The sequence below is a fragment of the Sus scrofa genome, chromosome 5 (assembly GCF_054392235.1).
Source record: "Sus scrofa isolate SSC_HxYL_T2T_F1_AM1 chromosome 5, Sscrofa_HxYL_maternal_Yorkshire_Landrace_v2.0, whole genome shotgun sequence".
In the NCBI taxonomy this organism is placed as follows: Eukaryota; Metazoa; Chordata; class Mammalia; order Artiodactyla; family Suidae; genus Sus; species Sus scrofa.
Genome location: NC_139387.1, coordinates 76364193 through 76385556, shown reverse-complemented (window position 1 = coordinate 76385556; position 21364 = coordinate 76364193). Strand labels below are relative to the sequence as shown.

The window sequence follows — 21364 nt, the reverse complement described above, 5'->3', positions numbered from 1 at the left end:
CTTCCCTGCCCCCGCCCCCGTCCCCGAACCCGGCCCAGGGACGGGGCACACCTGCGGGCCGTCAGGGGGACTCAGGAGCCTGGGGGTCCCTCCCTTCCCCTCCACCTCTGAAAACACGGGAGGCCGAGCCCCCACCTCGGGTCCCATTGGTGGACAACTGTGCAGAGATTCCTGGCTCTCAGGGGGTCCCTGTGGCTTGGACCTCTGAGGACAGGTGATGCCTCACTGACAGTGACGGCTACTTCAAGGTCACCCCGTTCTCCATCTCATCAACCCGGGTCTTGTATGTCCTGCACCCTCAAGAGGAGACTCGTCTCTCTGTGAAGCTGCTCCTCCTGCCCCTTGGCCAGTGTGATGGCGACAACCCCCCCCCCCCGTGGAGTATTTACTCCCCCCGATCCCCCCCCACCGCCCTCGTCACTGGCCCTGGACTGACCTGCATGGCCAGACAGATGGTGTTGAGCAGGATGAGGACGAACATCAGGTACTCAAAGTAGGTGGAGTTGACCACGTACCACACCTTGTACTGGTGCTGGTTCTTGGGGATGTACCTCCGCAGGGGCCGGGCCTTGAGGGCGTACTCCACGCACTGCCGCTGGGGGGACAGGGGACAGGAACCTGGAGGATGGGGGCGTACTCCACGCACTGCCGCTGGGGGGCAGGGGACAGGAACCTGGAGGATGGGGGCGTACTCCACGCACTGCCGCTGGGGGGACAGGGGACAGGAATCTGGAGGATGGTTGGGGGGGGATGCAGAGGAAGCTGCACACCGTGGGGGTGGTTTTCTGGGGTCTGAGAAATCATGAACCGTGTCAGTGCATTTATAGGCTGAGATGCTCCCTGGACGTTTCCCGATGTTCCATCACTCCCCTACCACGGGGGTACCCTCTCTAGTCAATGTCCTTCTCAGAACGTACTCAAGGGGTTGGGGTCGCTTCTTTCCATCTCAGTGATGCCCGCCGCATCGTGGACACTTGGTGACGTCGATAAACACCTGCTGCCTGCCGTGGGCCTTCTTACCGATTGTCTCCTACCCCAGCCCTCGGGGCACTTTGCTCCCCATCTTTTCTTTCTGCCCTAATGACCTAGTAGTAGCAGATTGTCCACGCTCACTAACTGGCCTCCCTCCTTCCTGTCTTCGTACAATCAGACGTTGGCCTGGGGGGCCAGAAGGTGAGTCTGAACTGGAAGTGCTGAGGTCAGCGCTACCAGGGGTCTGGCTGGCCTGGGGGGTGGAACTCAAGTCCCTCCCAGGCGGGGGGGGGGCAGGGGCTCTCCTTGGGCGGCACAGCCCAGCCCACCCGTTGGCCTGGCTCCTCACGACAGGGCGCATCCAAGGACTGGCGCTGCCACGTCTCCCTGCTTAAGACTTTCCTCTGCATTCTAGTTAAGAAACAGAGGTTTCTGGCCCTCTCGCTCTTGTTCCCATCTCCACACATCCCCGCCTCCCCCGCCACGTGCCAGCTTCTAGGGGGGGCGCAAGAATCTTTCCCCATGGAGTCTACATATGTGGGAGGCTGATGGACCCGGCGGGCAAGCGTTTGGAGCTGGGGCCCGCAGGGTTTGCCCTTGAGCCTGTGGTTCACGGAGGGGATGCGGGTCTGTCCTGACCACGGCCTCCTGGGCCGGGCTGGGTACCTGGTTCTTGTCCAGCTCGCAGTTCTTGTACTCCTGCTCGCCCTGCTCCTGGAAGGTGACGATGACGAAGCCCACGAAGATGTTCATCATGAAGAAGGCGATGATGATGATGTAGATGATGAAGAAGACGGAGATCTCTACGCGGTAGTTGTAGATGGGGCCTTTGTCCTCCGTGTGGGAGTCGATGGAGCGGTAGAGCAGCCTGAGGGGACAGCCCCGCAGGGGAGGGGATGGCACCGCTGCTCCCAGGTGTCCCCAGGCCAGGGAGGTGGGAGACAGCTCTGAGCTGAGAGTCAGGAGGTCAGGGTTCGAGCCCCAGCTGTGCAACTTGCAAACCACCCAAACTCTCTGAGCCTCAGAGGCCTCATCTGCAAAATGGAGACAGTGATTCCCGACTTTCCTACCCGGCCGGGGAGCGGCTGTAACATATAGGAGGGCGTTTTGAAACTGTCAAGAACTCTCTAGATGTGACAGGAGCCATGGGCATTGATTTCAAGTACTGGAAATATTGGTAAACATTGCAACAGCGTTGCTGTTTCCCTGGCAGAGACTCAGAGGAGGATGTTGCAGTGAACATAAAATAAATCTATGTGGCGGCGAATACCCATATAGATAAAAAACAGCGCAGGCTCATTCAGCAGTGGTGGGGCTTAGACTTGGGTCACCCGTGTCGGCCGTCCGCCTGGGCTGGGCTGCGTGCCTGGCAGTCCCGCTTCCCTTCGTGGATGGGGTTCCCTCCTCTCCTGCCTTGGATACGCATGCTCTTTGCTCGCTGTTCTCCAGGTACTACTGATCATGCTGCCTTTTAATAATGGTGCCTCCCACCTAAGATCCATGTGCTATTGTTGACTTAGAAACATCTAGAATCATCTGAGTTAGATGATCGTGACACTGGGATACACATGGGGGCTCTGGGAAGTGGGTGTCTGTGCAGAGGTACATGGAGCACAGGGCACTCCTGGTGGAGGGATGCAGTGTGAAGGCCTGGGAGGGGCCTGGAGGGGATGTGCTGGTCCAGGCCTGGCAGCACTGCCTCTGCGGGAACTTCCCACTGTGAATACAGACAGGGCTCCTTCAAAGGAGAGTCTCATCAGTGGGCATCTCTGCCGTCTTCACCCACGTGCACGCCCTCTGGGAGTGTGACCTTGAATCCCCGGGTGACCCAAGGGTGCCCACCTGGGGAAACCCTCCCCACTGTCTCCCAGACGCCAGGAGGGTGATGACAGACATCGCTGCATCAGTATTGGTTGGGAAGGGGAGCTAAAAGAAGCACGTTTGGGGTTGAACTTCCAAAATGTTGAAATCTTCCAAAAGAAGAAGAGGTATGCTTTAGCAGTGACCGTGGCCTGCAGATGGTTCTAGAAACACAGCCTCACTGTTTGGGGAGGCCACAGATAAGTATGATTTCTGGGAAGGAGGGTGGGACATCAGGAAAACTGGCCTTGATCTGCGTACTCACTCTGGCCACCCCTCAAAGGTGGAGACGGTGAACAGGGCCATCATGGCCGCCAGGACATTGTCAAAGTCGAACTTGCTGTTCTCCCAGCTGCGGGGCTGGATGATGGGGTGGTCAACCTCCCCGTCCTTGTATGTGATGTAGTTCCCCCTGAGAAAGGGGGAGAGAACTGATTCTGGGTTCTCCCCTCTCCCCTCAACCCCACCCACCAGGGACCCCTGGCTTGGGGGCGGGGTGGGATTGGCTAAGCTTAAACCCACAGATCCAGCCGTTGGGAAGGACATCAGTGGGAGAACGTTCAGGAATAGATGGTCAGTGGGAGCAGAGAGCCCACCCAGGGTCACTGCCATTGAGGAAAGAATGGGCTGCCCTCCTCTCAGGCCAAGCCACCCACCGCCCAGAGTCAGGCAGCCCGGGCACCGGTGCCACCGGCCAGACTTACTTGCATTCGGCCTCCGTCTGCTTGGAACTATCTGAACAGGTGTAGAGCTTGCCCTGGAAGGCGGAGGAGCAAAGTGATTGGAGACGCTCCTTCATCAAGACATCAGTCAAAGCTGATGAGCGGTCATCTCTGCAGCCCAGCTCTGTGCTGGCGTCTCGGGGCAAAAAGCGTAAGACTGCAGAGCCCAGATGGGCATCTCGGCTCAGAGAGAGCAGCCGGCCCACAAACACACCCAGGGCTGCGGGGACTCAGCCAAAGGGAACTCCAGTCTGAGGAGGCTGGACCGCCCCCCTCCCAGGAAGGCCTCCAGAGGGAGGTGGAGCAGGCAGGGCAAGGAGCTGAAGTCTGTGGAGGGTTCAGGGGAGTTTTCCAAGGGGAGGGGGTGAGAGCCCCGCATGGAGAAGGGCAGAAGAGAAGGACTGAGGCAGAAAAGGGCGGGCGAGGGAGAGCGGCGTCCTGTTGCCGAGGGCCAGCCAGCAGCAAGGTGAGCCCTGGAGGAGGGCTCTGCTGTGAGGTGTGGAGGAGACTTGGTGCTGGGGGGAGCCCCTGGGGCCCTGCGGGTTTAGGCAGGTGACTGACACGAGGGGACAAAGAAGAGCCCTTCCCTTTTTCCGAGAGGGAGGGGCCTGGCTAAGGCAGAGGGCAGGACACTGGTGGGGCAGAAATGCCTCCACACTGGCCTCCCGGGGCTGGGAACTGGTCCTCCTCTGGGCTGGGAACTAGTCCTCCGTGGGTCTGGGAACCAGGGCTCTCCATGTCTAGAGCTTGGGAGGGGCTGTGGTGGAGACTGCATACATCCCCCGTGTGACCCAGCACTGTCCCCTCTGTGGCCGCTGCAGCTCCGTCTGGGTCGGGGATGCTGCTGGGCGGGAAGCGGGACCACTGACCAGAGCCCAGACCCTACCTTGAAGAGCTGGACCCCGATGCAGGCGAACATGAACTGGAGCAGCGTGGTCACGATCACGATGTTCCCGATGGTGCGGATGGCCACAAACACGCACTGCACCACGTGCTGCAAGTGGACGGAAGGGGCTCGGTTCTGGGCCCGGCTGAGCCCCCTTAGGGGGGCGCGTGGCCGCTCTCACCACCCTCAGGGAATTCAGACTCAAAGAGGAAGCGCCGGGAGTTCCCATCATGGCTCAGCAGAAATGAATCTAACTAGAATCCATGAGGATGTGGGTTCGATGCCTGGCCTCGCTCAGTGGGTTAAGGATCCGGTGTAGCTTGCCATGGTGTAGGTCGCAGGTGTGGCTCGGATCCGGCGTTGCTGTGGCTGTGGCGTAGGCTGGCGGCTACAGCTCCGATTCGACACTGAGCCTGGGAACCTCCCTATGCTGCAGATGTGGCCCTGAAAAAAAAAAAGACGAAAAGAGAAAGTACCCTCTGGGGTCACTGGGTGATGGATCTGGTGGAAGCCCCACCCCACTGGGCTCTAGGTGACCCCAGGGGCAAAAGCCCTGCTAACTTCCCTGTTCCTGGGCAGCAGCGCAGAGACCTCACCACACGTGGGCCAGGGTGGTGTGTGGGTCTCCTTCGGCAGAAGCTTTGCTGAGAAGGCGGGATGTGAATGGCAGCCTTGGTTATGGTTCCATTCCACAGGGAACCAGGACTGGAATTGGGCTGAGGGCCTGGCAGAAGGGTCCCAGCTCCCACCCACTGGTCACTTCATGTGGCCTCCACCAGCACCCCCCCACCTTTGCCAGCTGACGCTCCCTGGGCTGGGGGCTCCCCGGCCAGGCCTGCCCAGCTCACCTTCAGCCCCTTGGCCCTGTTGATGGCCCTCAGGGGCCTGAGCACCCTCAGAACCCGCAAGATCTTCACCACATTGATGGCGCTGGACCTGGGAGAGAGGACGGGCAGGTGAGGCTCTCCTGTTCCTGCAGTGCCAGGAGACAGTGGCGAAGGGAGTGCTGGCGGGACATCCCAGCCAGACTGGAGAAATGGGAAGCCTGCTCGGGACCTTCTCCTCGGGACTACTTTCCACCCTGGTCTTCCTCCTGTAGGGACCGGAGCTGGCCTGGGGCCGGGCCCCTCTCATTGTGAACCGGTCATGGGAAAAGCATTTACCACGAGTCATTAGCGGTGTAATGTGCTACTCAGGGGTGTGTACAGTGCCCAGGAAGCTGAGGGTGAGGCAACCTCTGCCAAACCCCAGCCACTGAGGATAATCTTCATAAGGTTTCTGAGCCCATTTCTTCAACTGTGAAATGGGACGGCAGTCACTGCCATGAGTCTGTTGCAAGGATTGAGTGAGAAAACACACAGGAACCATCCAGCAGAACTCTTGGCACGTGTAAGCTGGCTCAGTGGTGGCTTCTATCACCATGAACTTGAAATACTGTAGGTCAGACTGAGGTGGGAGTTCCTGCTTCAGGCTGAGTGATTTAGTGGCCGTGCTGGGATTAGAATCTAGACCTGCAGGCTCCCAGGTGGACAGTTTGGGGTAAAATGATTGACGATCACAGTAAAGGATCTCTCTCTCTCTCCTAAAGTCCCCGTCTCTGCTCCTTCTAGGCTGAAAACACCCTTAGGAGGAGCCCCAGGATGCCTCTGCTCTGCCACTAGTGTGACCTGAGCCAAGTGTGAGGTCCTGACCCCAGCCTTTCTGTCCATAAAATGCTAATAACAGCCCTGGCCTGCCTGCCTCATGGGTCCTGTGAGGTCACAGAATACGTAAGTCAAGGTCAAAGTCAAAGGACAGGGTTACTTTATCAGCTGATAGATTTGGGGGAGAAACCAGTAATCAGATCCTTTTAAACCTGAGCAAGTTCACAGTTGGAACCACATTTAAATCCCCTCCCCACCCGACCCCCAAAGCCCTGGCTGTAGCTCAGACCAGTTACATCAAAATGCTGGGCGAAGGATCCAGCAGAAAAGTCTTTTTAAAAGAGTTTCTCAGGTGACTGCCCTGAACAGCCAAGTATGAGAAGCAGCCATCCCTTTCCCGCCCTCTCCTGTCAGGTGCTTTGACTGCAGACAGGTGAGGAGGGTCGGGACTGGGCTGGCCAGGCCCTAGCAGGCCTGGAGGCTGAGGGTACCCAGGAGCAGGTGGGAGGGCCTTGGGGACAGTCCTCTCACTGTGGCTGGGCCCTCCCTGTCTGCTTGGCAAGACTCAGACATTGAAACAGATTCCTGCTGGGGTCAAGGTACCCCAAGCGTCACACCACTGGGGACACAGACACCACAAACCGAAGCCTCCAGGGAGGCCCTACCCCGTCCCTATCACAGCCCCACTGTGGCCCGGCACCTCCCAGGCTCCCGCTGTCCCCTCTGACACCTTCCTAGTTCCTGCCCCCTTGAGGGCTGCGGGGACCCACTCACTGGATGCCGAAGGAGATGAGGGACACGGCCACCACCAGCAGGTCCAGGATGTTGAAGTAGTTGCGGCAGAAGGAGCCCTTGTGCAGGAAGGCCCCATAGGCAGTCATCTGGGGAGGCACAGGGAAGCGTGGCGTGAGCGGCCGGGCTCCAGAGCCCTTGCCCCACCCCCCACATCACCCCTCGCAGGGCCCAGACAAAAGCTGGGAGGTGGCAGAGTGCTGGGGGCAGGCAGGACCGAAGGGGGAGACTCAGGGCCACGAACACTGCACCCCAAAGTCTCCCAGCCCTGGACGTGTCAGCGGCCAGGCTCTTCAGTCCCAAATCTGAAGCCCTTTCATGGGCCCCCAGCCCCAGCCCCAGCCCCACCCCCGCTGCCCCTCAGCACGTGTCTGTGGCTCCAGCCTGAGATACTGAATCTGCCCTGGCCAGCGTCCCTGCACACCCAGGTCTCTGCCTCCTCTCCAAACCCTCTCCACCTCAGGCATCGGGGGACCAGCCACCCTGGCTCCCCAGGATTTTCCTGGTTTAGTCCCAGGCAGCCCCTCAGCCTGGGGCAAAGATGAACAGTCTGTCACTATGATGGCCAGGAAGACGTTCTCCTGAGAATGGCAGTCGGCATCTGCCACCTCCCAGCCTCAAACACTGCTGAGGATCTGTGGCCAGTAGCCTGAGCTCCAGTCCAACGCCTGGTTCTAGAGCTGTGCTCAGAGGGGCCGGGCCGTGTGCAACACAGCAAGAGCACAGCTCTGGAGCTGGGCCCCCTGAGTTTGACTCCCACCCTGACGTGTTTCATTTGAGTGCCTGGGGCAAGTTAACCAACTTCCCTAGGGCTCTTCTGAGAAATAGGATAAGGACACCTTTACCCTGCAAGCTTGTAATTACACCATCCTGCAGACGGAAGCTCCACGCAGGCGAGCTTCACTACAGACTGGACTCGGCCAGAGAGCCAGGATTTGAATTCTGGGTTCCTCCTGCACGGGGGCATTGGGGGAACTATTCAGTGTCCCCCTCCACGAAGCGGCATCCCCTTCCTGCAGATGCGAGGCACTACAGAAGCACTGACAGCCCTTTGGAGACTAAGAAGGGACCACATTGGGGGGATGACTGTCGGGGGTTTGCTGTTACCCCCACCTCACCACCCAGAGCTCGGGCTAGAGCTGCTGTTGATGCTCCACCACTGTCTGTCCAGTTTTGCTCATGTGAATTAAGGGCCCATGTGAAGGGTTTCAACCCAGGTGAAGGGTTGAAAGGCCATGGGGCTGTGGAGCGACAGCCAAAGGGGGACATTTGGAGCTGAGGGCTGAGAGTCTGGGAGCGGCTCCCCATCACCTGCGGCACAATTTATCTCTTTGGAATCAGAGCGCGCTCAAGGCAGCTTGTCCACAGAGCGGATCAAAAGCAAACACAGGGGAAATTGGCAAAAATAGCTCTTGCAACCTAATTCTTCCCACTTTTCTCCTGTAGGAGGGGGTCACAGGGGACTCAGGCAACTGTGTCCTGCAAGAGTTTCCAGAAGTGGGTGGATTATATAAAGGGCTGCAGGGGAATATAGTTGGAGGTCTGTCCCCAAGGCCCTCCATCTGGAGGGCTCCTTCCCTGTCTCTCAGGGGAGGTCTGGGCCCTGGGGGTGTGGGGGGACCCCAGTGCCACCATGGCTCATGTTAGTCAGGAGGCTGTGAGCTCTGGAGGCTGGGGCCTGCCTGCCACGCCGTTCTCAGTCTCAGGGAAGTGCTGGACATGGTGAGGCCTCACCAAGCTCTGGCAGAGCCATCACATGTAGAAGGTGTCCTTGGATAGTGGACAACGGGGCTCAGAGTATCCCCTCCACCCTGTGACTCTGGGCTCCTGTTTGTCAGCAGTCCTGAGAGTGTGTGTGTGTGGGCATGAGTGCAGGGAGGCCAACCCAGGCAGGGCCAGAGGAAGACTGGCTGCAGAAGCGCAAGTAGGCACTGGGAAAATGGGGCATTTGTGTGAAAGTGGCGTTCAGGGCGTCAGAAGAGACCGGGCTCAGGTGCTCAGTGCCATGTCCCCCTTTACCCTGTTTGCTGACTGCCGCCCTCCCTGTTCCTGCTCCGCAGGGTTTAACCTGTGCCCAGGAAAAGCCCTGCTGGGGAGAGAAGAGGATTGGACTCTCCAGGCAGCAATTCTGCTCACTGAGTGCGTCTTATCTTGTAATTTCTACCCATGGGCCCTGGTTCCACCTCCTCCCTCCTCCGTGGAACAGCCCTTGGCATCATTCAGGCCCACTGCCATGGTCCGACAAGCCTTTCCTGACACTAGCCACCCTCCTGGACGCTAGGCACCTGTGCCGTGGCAGGACACCACCCTGAGGGCAGGGCAGAGGGGCCCAGCGGGCGGGCTGCAGGGGGTGCCTGGGTCGGGTTCTGTCCAGAAACACAATCAGTGTAGAAGCAGGTAGAAGAGGGAGGGCTGGCCAGGAAGGGCATGTAAAGGGATGAAGCCCCAAGGGAAAGAGTGCCGCTGAAACCTGCAACGGGCTCCAAGGAGGCCCTGAGAACCGGAAAGCGCTCTGGACGTGTGCGGCCTCCCTGAGTCTGAAGTCAAGGAAAGTCCGCTCCCCACCCCCAGGGGTTGCAGAGAAAAGTGATCGCTCCTGGTTACTCTTGCTTAGGGTCCGTTCAGCTGGAACTAGGGGGTCTGGACAAAAACAAGGCACAGAAGGTGACCACTCAAGTGGGCTGTGCCTGAGGACTGGGTAGTGCCTCAGGCCCAGAAAGGGGGGTCTGGGGCTGCAGCACATGGAGGGTGGGCAGGATCCCGGGTGAGCCTCTGGGAGGGCCTGAGCGGCGTGTGTGTCACAGCCCGTGGCCCATCTGACTGGGGCCGGGGTGACCCCCAAGAGAACACTGCTCACACTCGCTGTCCTGCCTTGGGCGGACTGGGAAACTTAGAAATTATAACAGAGTAAACGTAAGTAATATATTAATCGTATATTAATAGAAATAATAAAAGAAAGCTTAGGGCAAACCTCCGTCAACCCGAGCTGCTCAGAGGTGGTGCTACCGTGCTCGGGTGACAGGGCTGGAGTGGGTCGGTGGAGCTGTCAGCTCTGGGCTCCTGGGCTGCCTTAGCTTTTGGGGACACAGCCCCTTCTCCACCTGGGGCAAGGGGCGAGGCCGCAAGGCTTTCTGCAGGGGTCTGTCCAAAGCCCTTGGCTGGGAGACTGGCATCAGGCCTGCGATCAGTCACACAGACCCACTCCCGCCTGGTCCCATCCCATGGGCAGTGGTGACAACAGGCACTGAGGGCCCAGGCAGGGGGTCTCTAGAGCCCCCTGAGCTTTCCCACTTTTTGGTTTGTGGGGGTTTCCTCTGGGCAGGAGGGGCAAGGAAGGTTCTAGCTGGGGTCCGCCAGGGCTCCCGGAGGTGGGGCGGGGGTGTATGGTGCCCAGTGCGGGGCCAGCATCCGTCACTGCCAGCCAAGGGCCTCTCCTAGGCTGACAGGAGGGCCTGGGGCTGGGGGCTGGGTGGGGGCGGGGGTTTCTTCTGGCTTCCGAGCCTGACAAAGTGCATGGCACAAAGTGAGGCAAACAAATTCGTCTAGTTTCAGGCTTGAGAGTAAAAACGAGAGTGAAAGAACCGAGAGAGGAAAGAGACAGAGAGGGAGAAAGAAGGCTTTGCCGCGTGCATTACCTTGAGGATAATTTCTAAGGTAAAGATACTAGTGAAGACATAGTCAGCGTTGCCTAGGATCTGAAAGACAAGCACACCCGGGTTAGTGGCTCCCAGTGACCCCAAGACAGAAGCGTGTGTTAGGACAGAGCAGCCAGAGCCAGCACAGCAGGAGGACAGGAGAGGAGGGGGCGGATTACCTTCAGAGCAATTTCAATGGTGAAAATGGTAGTGAAAACAATGTCAAAATAAAACAGAATCTGCAAAACAAAGAGAAACAGGGTGGGGATGGGGGAAGCCGGGGAGGTCAGCGGGGTCCAAGAGGGGAGTCACACTCCCGAAGCACAGAGCCTTCCCGCCTGAGGCGTGGAAACGAATCTGGGGCCAGAGGCCTGGGCACAGCACTGGTCCCCAAGGCCCCAGATGGGTGAGCAAAGCTCCAGGCTGACTCTGTTGGTCCTGGGTCTGGGCGGGTGCTTTCTTCCTTAATTCAATTTATTCACAAACCCAAATCAGACCCCTGGGATGCTTGTCAAAAGGACAGAGTGGGGTTTCCTTTTTTTTTTTTTGTGCGAAGATGCAAAATGCTTAACCCACACTGGCATGGCTCAGCTAGCCCCTTGCTCTGTGGGGCCTAAGCAGGTGCTGTGCCCTTCAGGGCAGGAGGGCGCACCCAGGGTCAGGGAGGCTCCAGAGTTCCTGTTTACTGGGTCTCTGCTGGTGGGTCACAGCGAGGCTTGCCTTTCCCAGTAGGGAGGCTGTGGACCATGCTGGCTGCAGGACCGTCAGCCGGCTTGGCAGGGGTCTGGCTTTAGGCTGCTGGACTCCTTGCTTCATGCCCACTTGGTTGTGGTCTGACTAAGTTTCCTGGCTTGGAGATGTTGAAATTATTTTTCTTGCTCACCAGAGCTTGGGGTGGGTCTCCAGTTTGGATTTTACTCTGCGGAGCCTCTCCTTGGGAAGGTCAGTCTCATGACAGCACCCACCCGCCACTGCCCTCCAGGGACAAGGACTGGCCAGAGGCCTGGGGGCAACGCAGGAAGTCAGTGGCCTCTCTCTACTAAGTTACAGGGCAGCAGAGCCCTGAGGAATCGCCAGGGTAGTGAGTCCTGACATGCCAGTCAGGCTGGGCTGAGGTGCCGGGTCCACATTCTCTTTCCTGCTAATGGTCTGGGTTTCTACCAAAGCTCTCATCTCTTAAGGAAGCATCTGCTGTGCCTCTGATCCTGAGAGCTGGAGCTGCACTCGGGTTGAACCAGGAGGTCAGCCAGCCATAGAAGCTGTGGGTAGGCCGGGTCACATTTGGGTGGGGTGCAGTGGGTGCTAGTGCAAGGGACAGGGGGGCGTACGTGGTTCCTGAAGGAGGTGTGCTGCACGGGGTCCTCGGCGGCCAGCGAGATGCTGCTGAGCAGGATGAAGAAGAGGATCAGGTTGGTGAAGATGGAGTCATTGACGATGCGATGACACTGGAGGCGGAACCTGCGGGAGGAGGGGATGTCACACGGGGGAGGGGCCCCAATCCACCTTGGCAGGTGGCACTTGCGGGCTGGGCAGTGGGCCCTCCAGCCCTGAGTCATCCTGTTGCAGGGTGACCACATGACCACAGCCACAGCCCACCCCACCACACCCCTCCGGCCTGCCACCCCCAGCTACACACAGCTGCCACTCTGGGGGCCATGCTGGAGACCTCTGGGAAACTCCACATCTTCTAATGCTGCTGGGATGTCATCCACTGGCTTTCGTTTGGGGACTTCTTTCCCCATCATTCAAAACGACCGCTTTATAAGATCTACTTCATATGGTTCTGTACAGGGAATGACAGAGCTACCCAGAGACGTGGATGCTATGAGGCTGGTCAAGCCTGGACTCTGAGGAGGTTTGCTCCCGAGGCAGTAATTCAATCCCACACCTCAGCATAGTTACAAAGAAGGACACACCTGACCCTTGGGAGATCCTCAGTGCCTAGGGTGTCTTATACTGACTCATCTGGGCAGCAGGAAGGGCGAGGGTGTGGCTATCATCTTCATTGTACAGCTAAAGCTACTGAAACCAGGATGGAGGGGCTTGTGCATGTAGCCTACAGACTGTGTGGGTGTGTGTGCATGGGGGTGTGTCCGGCTTGAACCAGGCCTTCAGACTCTGCCCCTGGCATGTCACTGACTAAATGTTCTGATGGAGCTTACTGATGCAGAAGCACCACATCCTGGAAGGAACAAAATCTTTGGGACAGTTTTGGTTCCATGAGAGTCAGGAAGGTCTGCAGTGACCCTCCCCTGAAAAAAAGAAACAACAAACCAATCTGCTGAGCTGGGTCTGTGTGACAGGCAGCCGGATGGGCAGAGGGGACTGAGGACAGTGGCACGGCTATCAGGAAGCTGGAGGGGCCTGGGACTTCTCGGCTGAGCCAACACCCTCAAGGAGGATCTGGAAGAAAGCTTCCCAGTCCTAATTTAGGTCCATGGGAATCATGAAGGTCACAAGCAAAGATCAAGATCCCATCAAACTACTAAGATGGGAAACCAGAAGATACTAAAAATAAGTGATTCGGACCCCCAAAGACTGTATATATTGGCAATACCGGATGTAGATGATAGAGCAAATATATTGGAAATATTTAATTGGAAAAAGAACTTGACCACAAAGCTGATGACTCAATAAGAAACTCAGATATAGACAGATGGATCTAGAAAACCAAGCGGCAAATGGAACTATCTGAAATGACAAAATATACCTGGATATAAAACCTGGTTTATGCAGTAACAGAGTTGAAGAGAGAATTGAGAAATTGGAAGATACATCTGAAGAAATGGCCCTGAACTCCAACCGCGAGACTAGGAGATAAAAGACATGAACCCGTGAATGTGTGACTCAGGGAAGACAGAAAGGAGGGTCTAACACGTGTCAACCTGGAGTCCCAGCGGACCAGCCAGAGAGAAGGAAGACAGGTGGTATATAAAGCGACTATCCTACAACTTTCCAAGAATGAAAGTGCTTCAATGGTGTTCAAGCACTGACAAAAATATAGACCCATAGACCTAGGAAGCACAACATAGTCCAAGCAGAATAAATGGAAAGAAATCCACATCCAGACATCTGGCAGCAAATGTGCCCCACACCAGAGGCAGCAGGTGATGTTAAAAGCAGCAGAGATAAGGGCCGTGGTTTCCTACCAAGGAATGGTGGCGGGAATAATACATCTAATGCTCTAGGGCTAAAACCTGTCAACCAGAATGTGTACATACGGCAAAACTATCCTTCGAGAAGAAGAAATAAAAACAATTACAGATAAACAGAGGCCAAATGAATTTGCCATAAAGGAACTAAAGGAACGTCTAAAGAATGTACTTTAGGAGCAAAGAAAGTGATTGCAGAAGGATGAACTGAGATCCGTGAAAAATGATGAACGAATACAACGGTAACCGTATGTAAACCCAAACAGACATGGTCTATGTGATGATAACGGCAATCACGTCTAACTCGCTGAAGTAGGCGGCCAGCACCAACACACTCATCAACCATAACATACAAGGTGGGAGAGGTGGGAGGAGTTAAAAGTGCTTTAACTATTTTAACTCCTTCTATTTGAGGGGAGAAAGTTTGGGATCTTAACTTTAGGCTTTAAGCGTAGTCACCAACAGAACAGAAATGCAGCCTACGCTATCAAAAAATGCAGAGAAAAGCAAACGCAGGTCTTCTGCTTTGAAATCCAGGACTCCCTTCCCTAAATCAGTGCCTGTGTACACAAGCTGTGCGGTGCTGGGAGAGTCCCAGGGGTTGGAGGCTGAGGACGCTGGCACCTGCTGGGCTTGGGTCATGGAGCAAGAGGAGCCCCACCTTCCCCACCATCCACACACCTGTTATTGGGGCTGAAGATGAAGAAGGCACTGGCTTCTGGCATGGGCACCGCCTTCTCTTTCAGGTGCAGCTCGGAGAGGGGGCGGGGGCGCGGGCCCACGGGCATCTCAGGCTCCTCCTCGTCCTCTTCTCCTGCAGGAAAAAAGCACCCTTCTAAATAGGTCCATGGCTCCCACTTATTTTTACCACGGTGCTGCCTACTTCCAGACACCTTCCTACGGGCAGGAATCAGACAGCAGCTGTATCTTTGGAGACGAAGAGGCCAACCAGGACAACCAGCTCTCCCTGTGGGCCGGCTGCAGCTCATCTCCGCTGGAGGAAAACTTCCTGGCAGCACGTGAGAAGTGGGTCGTGGGGCGGGGGGGGGGGGGGGGGGCGACCAACTCATGCTGGTTTGTCCTGGTTTTTAAACAGAACTCCCCACACCCCAGGAACCCCCTTGGCCTCCTGAAAATTGGGATGGTGGTCATCCTAGTTGTAGGGCCCTAAAAAGAGGGCCAGATGAGACTAGAGCATTGCCAGGTGTGCTTGCCAGTCTGGGCTGCAGGTAGGGAAAGGGCGTAGCTTAGCTGACCTGACTCCCTGGCAAATAACCCCATCCTGAAGGCTCCAGGAGCTTAAAATCAACATTCTCCCTATTCCTGAAAATACAAAATGCTTCAACACTGTGCTGTAGAGACAGTGAGGCCGTAATGCTGCCGTAGCAGGCCCTTTGCCCAAAGGTCTAGACGTTGACACCAGTTACAGAAGCACTCTGTTCTCTGGGCCAGCATCCACACTGAATGCGGACCACAGGAAGACAAGCTCACTGCCTATGGAAGGAAACTGCCTGTCCTGTTCTGGTCAAATGTACTTAAAGATGTTTAGGAGGCAGAGTTCCTGTTGTGGCTCAGCGGGAACAAATATGACTAGCATCCATGAGGAAGCAGGTTCGATTCCTGGCCTCGATCAGTGGGTTAAGGATCTGGCGTTGCCGTGAGCTGTGGTGTAGGTTGCAGATGAGGCTCATATCTGGCATTGCTGTGGCTGTGGCACAGGACCTTGGTTACAGCTCTGGTTTGACCCTTAGCCTGGGAACCTCCATATGCCATGGGTGCGGCCCTAAAAATACAACAAAAACAAAAATGTTTAGGAGGAGATGGAAGTTAACAGCATGGGCTCTTCTGCCAATGCCTGGATCCAAATCTTGGCCCTGATTCCTTCTGACCGTGGGGATTTAATTTAGCGTCTTTGAGCCCTTGCAGTTTCCCCACCTGCAAGATGGGGTGACAGCACATTAGCACATACATACTCAGAATGATGCTGTTTCGATATCCACCGTTGGGAGACCCTCTTAGGCTGTAAATTATTGTCTAGCATCTTTCTCAGTTTGCTCTTTGTCTTAATTCCTGGACAGACTTTCCACTCACATCAAACTATTCTCTGGATGCTCACTGTAGTGGGCTGAATAGCGTGTCCCCCGACTTCCCTGCAGATTCATGCCCACCTGAAACCGCAAATGTGACCTTATTTTGGAAAAAGCATCCTGCAGATGTCATTAGCTATGTGGCAGTCATGCTAGACTAAGGTGGGCCCTGATTCCCAGGACTGTGTCCTAAGGAGAGGCGCACAGGGAAGAAGGAAGGAGGTGGAGAACAGCCAACAGCCCAGGGATTCTCCCCAGAGCCGCTAGGGGGAGCTCGGCCCTGCCCACACCTGGATGTCTGGCTTCCCGGCTCCAGCCTGCGAGAGGATGAATTTCTGCTGTTTTAAGCCTCCTGTCCAGGCCCCTGGCTCGGCTGTTTCCCTGCTTGCACTGCCCGTTGGCCCTTCTGCCAAGTTGCACGCACCCCACCTTAGCCAGCACCTTCACATGGCCTTCCTGAACACCTGAGCCCAGGAATGACCTTCCTGGGAATCCCTGCAGCACCACCCGCCTCCCGCATTCACCTGGCACTCAGGACAAAATGCCTCGGATGCCTGACTTTAAAGTACCTGCTCCATCTCCTTCTGTGCCAAAAGCCCTGCAGAGAGAAACCATGCTTGGCACGTACAGCCCTTATTTCCTGGTGATGACACACGCCTGCACCAACATTTGCTGTATGAGGAAGGGGACTTAGCAGAAGGCTGGGGGGAAAGATGGAGAGATGGTGCTGGGAAGTTCAGTTCAGGGACCAGCCATGACTCTGCTCTTTCTCTCCTGGTTACCACGAAACCAGGTGGTGCAGAAACTGGTTCTTTATCAAGCAAGAGGCATCTGGGGACCCTCGGCCTTTCTGGAGGACCCGCAGATCATAGGCACGACTCCAATTCCTTCTCTCCAGTACCTGGAGCTGACCAGCAGGCAATCAATATTTTCAGCAGCAGAAGGGCACAGGATGAAAGACAGTCCAGACCGTGGCTGATGCTTTCTAACCAACCTTGGTAAAGTCTCCTATTAAAGCAAAATCAGTGAACCCAGAGTAGGCCTAGGTCACCGCATTTCCATGTGGACATCAGCTGGAGGTTCTCAGGTCCCTCCTGGCTCCTTGTTCTCTTTTCAGTTTCCTAAATCCCTTTTCCCTTTTCTAAATGATCCAACACTTTCTTATTCACGGATATTGCGAACAGGTAATTGAATGTTTATTTATTCATTTGTGTTTATAGAAAAGCACATCTGCCAGATTCGTGCTCCTCTAAGCCCGTGATGAACTGTGTGTGCTCTTTCATCCTGCGTGTGGGGGTTAAGAGGAAACTACTTTTTTTTTTTCTTTTTCAGCTGCACCTGCAACATATGGAGGTCCCTGGCCAGGGATAGAATCTGAGCTGCAGCAGCAGCTATGCCAGATCTTTAACCAAGTGCACCAGGCCGGGGATCGAACAGGCACTGCCACAGAGACAAGCCAGATCATTAACCCCCTGTGCCACAGTGCGAACTGCCAAAGGAAACTATTTCTGAAGGACAAACCCAAACTCGTACGGTGATGGAGGTTTGCCAGGGTCTTTGTAGGGTGGCCCGCAGAATCCCTCAGGACTCTTCATTTTCTTTCTTTCTCTTTTTTTGGCTATACCCATAGCATGTGGAAGTTCCCGGGCCAGGGATCAAACTCATGCTGCTGGGGGCTCTTGGTTTGCTCATTGCTGTTCTTGGAGGTTTGGAGAAGTGTGGTAGGCAGTGTATTGCCACTTTCCAGATGCGGCCCCACAGCAAAGCTAAGTGCCCGCCCCTGGCTCTCGTCACCCATGGATTTTCACATGATCCCATTCTCATCGCTGTGATTCTGCTCCTGGCTGTTCAAGCAAAAAACACTGATTCTAATACCTCAGGCCATGCTCACTGACCCAAAGCCGTGGCCTTACCCTGGGACCAGGCTCCGTGTGGCCCCAGATCCAGTGGCTCTAAAAGGCCAACCTCCAGAGCAAGGTCGGGGTTGCACTGCCCGCACTGGGTATCTTCTCCTTCCTGGCTCAGCTCGGCACCCCCATCTCTCTCCAACCTCTCCGTCCAGCTGGCTCTGCCTCCCAGGGCTGCTCCCTCCATGTCCCCAGAGGTGCCCTGCCCCCTGCCATCATCCCACCTGGCAGGCTCCACAAGCACCCTCACGGTCCCTGTTTTCCATCAGCTAAGAGCCTCCGGAGGTCACCACCACGTCAGCTCAGACCAGCCTTGCCCTGCCCTGTGTGGCCTTGGGGCTGTCCCACCTCCGTCCCCGGCCTCCGGGGACTCCCTGAAGCCAGATATCTCCCCAGATGGTCCCGCCACCAGAAGGCTCTTCCTCAACTTCTGCACACCAGGGTTCAGCCAGATGTCACATTCTCAAAGAGGCCTTGGTGACACACAGCCAGGGCCTCCAGCCCGCCTGTCCATGCTCATGGAGCCCTAATTTTGCCATCTTCCCGATGTTACCTTTCTGGTTGGTTTGCTTTCTTGGAAATGTGGGCCCCTGAGAACAGCTGCCCCTCTATCTCCTCTGGGGCCTTTATCCCCCCCTGCCCATCGGCCCCCCCCTCCCCGCTCCACCCCCCGGCAGGTCTTCCAAACAGTTACTAAGTCAATAAATGGATGCCTCCCGTTTTAGTCCAGCTCTGTGTCTGGGGCTGCAGGATGGTCCAGAAATAACTGGCTTTCCTCGCCAACTCTCCCATCTGCTCCCCAAAGCCCCCCACCCCTTGCTGCTCTTCCTGACCCCCCAGCAGGCCAGGCCGACCCCATAGGGGTCTGGCGTCATCACATTTCTTCTTCACAGTACTTGTTCATTTGAAGTTCTTGGTGACTTAAGAATATCTGTACGTTCACTCAGGTAAACAAATCAATTAGATGAAAGCATCATCTTGGCACAAAGCTTTCTTTCCCGGGCGATAGGTGTTTCTAAAACGTACTGTAGGCAAAGCGGGGAGGTTTACTCCCACCAGAGCACTTTGGAGATCAAACTGTGACGGGAGGACTGACCGCCAGGCAGTGTGGCCACTTTTTGTGAACTAGGTCCTTCCTGCAGCTGTTCTCGAGAGGGCTGGCTGAGGTCAGTTTGCCTTTGGGTGCGACCTGGATGGGTCAGACACAGCAGCCCGGGGAGAGCAAAGCCGGGCGGTTGGGGGTGGGGGGAGTGGGGCCCAGGGCAAAGGAGGCAGGGCAAGCAAGCAGTGCCCTCCAGTGGGTTGGGTCCCTGGCTGGAACCAGGGCAGGAGGAAAGCTCACGCTGCTGCCTCCCCAGGGGCATCTGGGAAGGTGGACCCAGCAAGGCCAGCAGCCCAGAGGCCATGGAAGCAGAAGAGGCAGATTAGGGGAGAAACTGACAAGCCAGAGGGCCAGGCCAGGCCACTGCTGAAGGGCTCAGGAGCTGCTGTGAGGCAGGGTAGGAGCAGAAGGGCTGGGAAGCGGCGTGGACTCCTGGAGGAGGGGCGCCACCCCTGGGTGAGAATGTGAACCCCAGGAGATGCTTTAAAGGCTCAAGGGGTGCTGGGGGCCGCAGCAGGACGGCACGGTCACCAGCAGACCAGTGGCAGGAGGTGCCTGGGGTCAGGGGAAATGGAGCCTGGTCTGGGGGAGGTGGAGAAGGTGGCGAGGTGATGGGGCAAAGGCAGGGAGTCAGCTGAAAGTGGGAACAGCTGCTCAGTCTAAAACAAAGCTGCTTCTAGAATCCTCAACTCAGAGAGGCTTCTGGGACAGCTGGTGTGGTGACAGCCCCCGGGGGTCCTTTCCCCTCTACCTGTCCTCTGATTCCATGGGGGCGGCCGGTGGGCCTCTGACATGAAACAGGAAGAGGAAACCATAACTTCTCAGAACAAGGAAATGTGAGGCTCCTGCGTCAGCATGTCTGCCGCCTTCTACACACCTTAGACTCCGGCCACAGACCCATCAGCATTCACAGCACAGAACCACGGTAATAATATTATGCTAACAAGATGAACAGAACCACTAAAAATCAGTTGGTTCCCAGTCCACATTCAGTTTTCCCTGATTACCTCAAAAATGTCATCTGAAAGCTTCTTTGTTCCTTCAGGATCAGGACAAGACCCTCCTACTGCCTTTGGTCGATATTTCTGGTTTGTCTTGAAATTCTGTGAGTTTCCGCCCAGAAGGACTTTGAGTCCATGAAGGGTTTGGTCCCTGGCACAGGGACCCTTCTTTGCCCAAGCCCCAGGCAGTTGAGCCCTCTCTCCCAGCAGACAGAACTGGGGAGCTGGGGGGGGGCGGTCACGACACCCTAGGTTCACGGCCACCCACCAGGTTCTGACCCCGTGCAGCCCAGCCTGCACGAGATGGGGTGTCAGTGAGACAGCTGTGCCCTGATGGTCTGCAATGACTTGGAGCTTCAGGCGGGTGAGAATACCTGCAATTCACAGTAAAAGGCTGGCAGGCCAGGCTCACACAGGGCGAGCGGTTTCCTAAGGCAGGGAAGTGACTCCTGAGGGTGGCCGGTGGGCTTCTGACATGAAACCCTGTCGGGGGAGCCTGCCTGCGGATTTATGATGAGATGGCAGGCAGGACATTGAGTCAGGGAGAGCACTTTTTACAGGAAGAGGCCTGAGAGCAGCTTGGAAAGCAGCATGTGGGGTGTCTGGGGAGGCAGGACCGCCTCTGGGTAAGGGTGGCACAGATCTGGGATTTACTGTTCTCATTAAGCGAGCACGACACTGCCGCATATGTTACACTAATAAGTTGTGTAACCCAATAATGATTTTACAACATAGGTGACAGTAAAACCTTAAATGTATGCAGGATCCAGCTTGCAAAGGACCTGAAGGCACCATTCCAACATGGCATATTCTATCTTCCGCTGTTATTAGAGGAGACCAGGAGCAGCGTTCTCCCCCAGCTGAGAAGGGTGAGACGGGGAAGCCTGGCGGGGCCAGTTCTTGCGGGGGAAACTGGAACCACCACGCAGCCACTTGCACACGGCTTCAGAATTGGCTTCCACCCCCAGCCCCCACCCCCCAGGCCAGGCAGTGGGCCGGTACCTGCAGTTTCTGGGTTGGGGTAGGAACACTTGTCCTCATTTTCGTTGGGCTGGAGGTCGTCCATGTTGATCTAGGCAGCGAGAGAGAGGAGGAGGGTCCAGTCAGAAAGGCTTGGGGTCGCCTTGAAGTTGCGCCCTAGTCTAGGTGGAGCGGTGGATGCAGACCCACGCCCGTCGCTCTGCAAAGGGCCCAGGACATCGACACGAGGCCGGCCTGCTTTCTCTCTGCACTCCCAGCTCTGCTGTCCACCCTCCTTCCCTGGGCCATGGCCCAGCCACTGGAGGGGACGGCCCCTCACCTTGGTGGCGGGTGGGGACTCTCCGTCTGCCGTGATGGACTTCAGCTCGATTTTCTCCTCCTTGGTCTCCTCCACTGCTGGCTTCTCCACAACCTCTTGCTTCTTCTCTGGGCTGGCAGTCCTGGCCAAAGAAAGGGATGCTGAGTGGAATAGGGTGCTGCCCTGTGGTCCGCTGGGGCCAGGGGTGCAGCCTGCTGGGGCCTGTGTCCACCCACCTTCAGGACCCACCCACGTGGCGGCCTCGCCTGACTCTGTCTGGAACTGGGTTCCAGCTTCTCGGCTGCTTAGTCCTTGGCTAAACCATC

General features: G+C 56.5%; 1 protein-coding gene across 50 annotated transcripts in view; it reads right to left on the bottom strand.

Moving 5' to 3' along the window:
* The window catches only part of CACNA1C (calcium voltage-gated channel subunit alpha1 C), a 438324-nt gene that overhangs the window by 58671 nt on the left and 358289 nt on the right, over positions 1–21364 (bottom strand). For 28 of the 50 annotated variants that reach the window (XM_084957092.1, XM_084957103.1, XM_084957108.1 and 25 more), the window contains exons 17-28: positions 21060–21180; positions 20762–20831; positions 14344–14476; positions 11839–11968; positions 10690–10749; positions 6858–6964; positions 5289–5376; positions 4441–4548; positions 3537–3589; positions 3098–3244; positions 1639–1840; positions 437–595 (exon numbers count right to left, since the gene is read on the bottom strand). In XM_084957092.1, the coding sequence (XP_084813218.1) occupies positions 437–595; positions 1639–1840; positions 3098–3244; positions 3537–3589; positions 4441–4548; positions 5289–5376; positions 6858–6964; positions 10690–10749; positions 11839–11968; positions 14344–14476; positions 20762–20831; positions 21060–21180 (1378 nt within the window). Of the gene's footprint in view, positions 1–436; positions 596–1638; positions 1841–3097; positions 3245–3536; positions 3590–4440; positions 4549–5288; positions 5377–6857; positions 6965–10510; positions 10571–10689; positions 10750–11838; positions 11969–14343; positions 14477–20761; positions 20832–21059; positions 21181–21364 lie in introns of all 50 variants that reach the window. The other 22 variants (XM_084957093.1, XM_084957107.1, XM_084957078.1 and 19 more) reach the window with 1 other exon arrangement.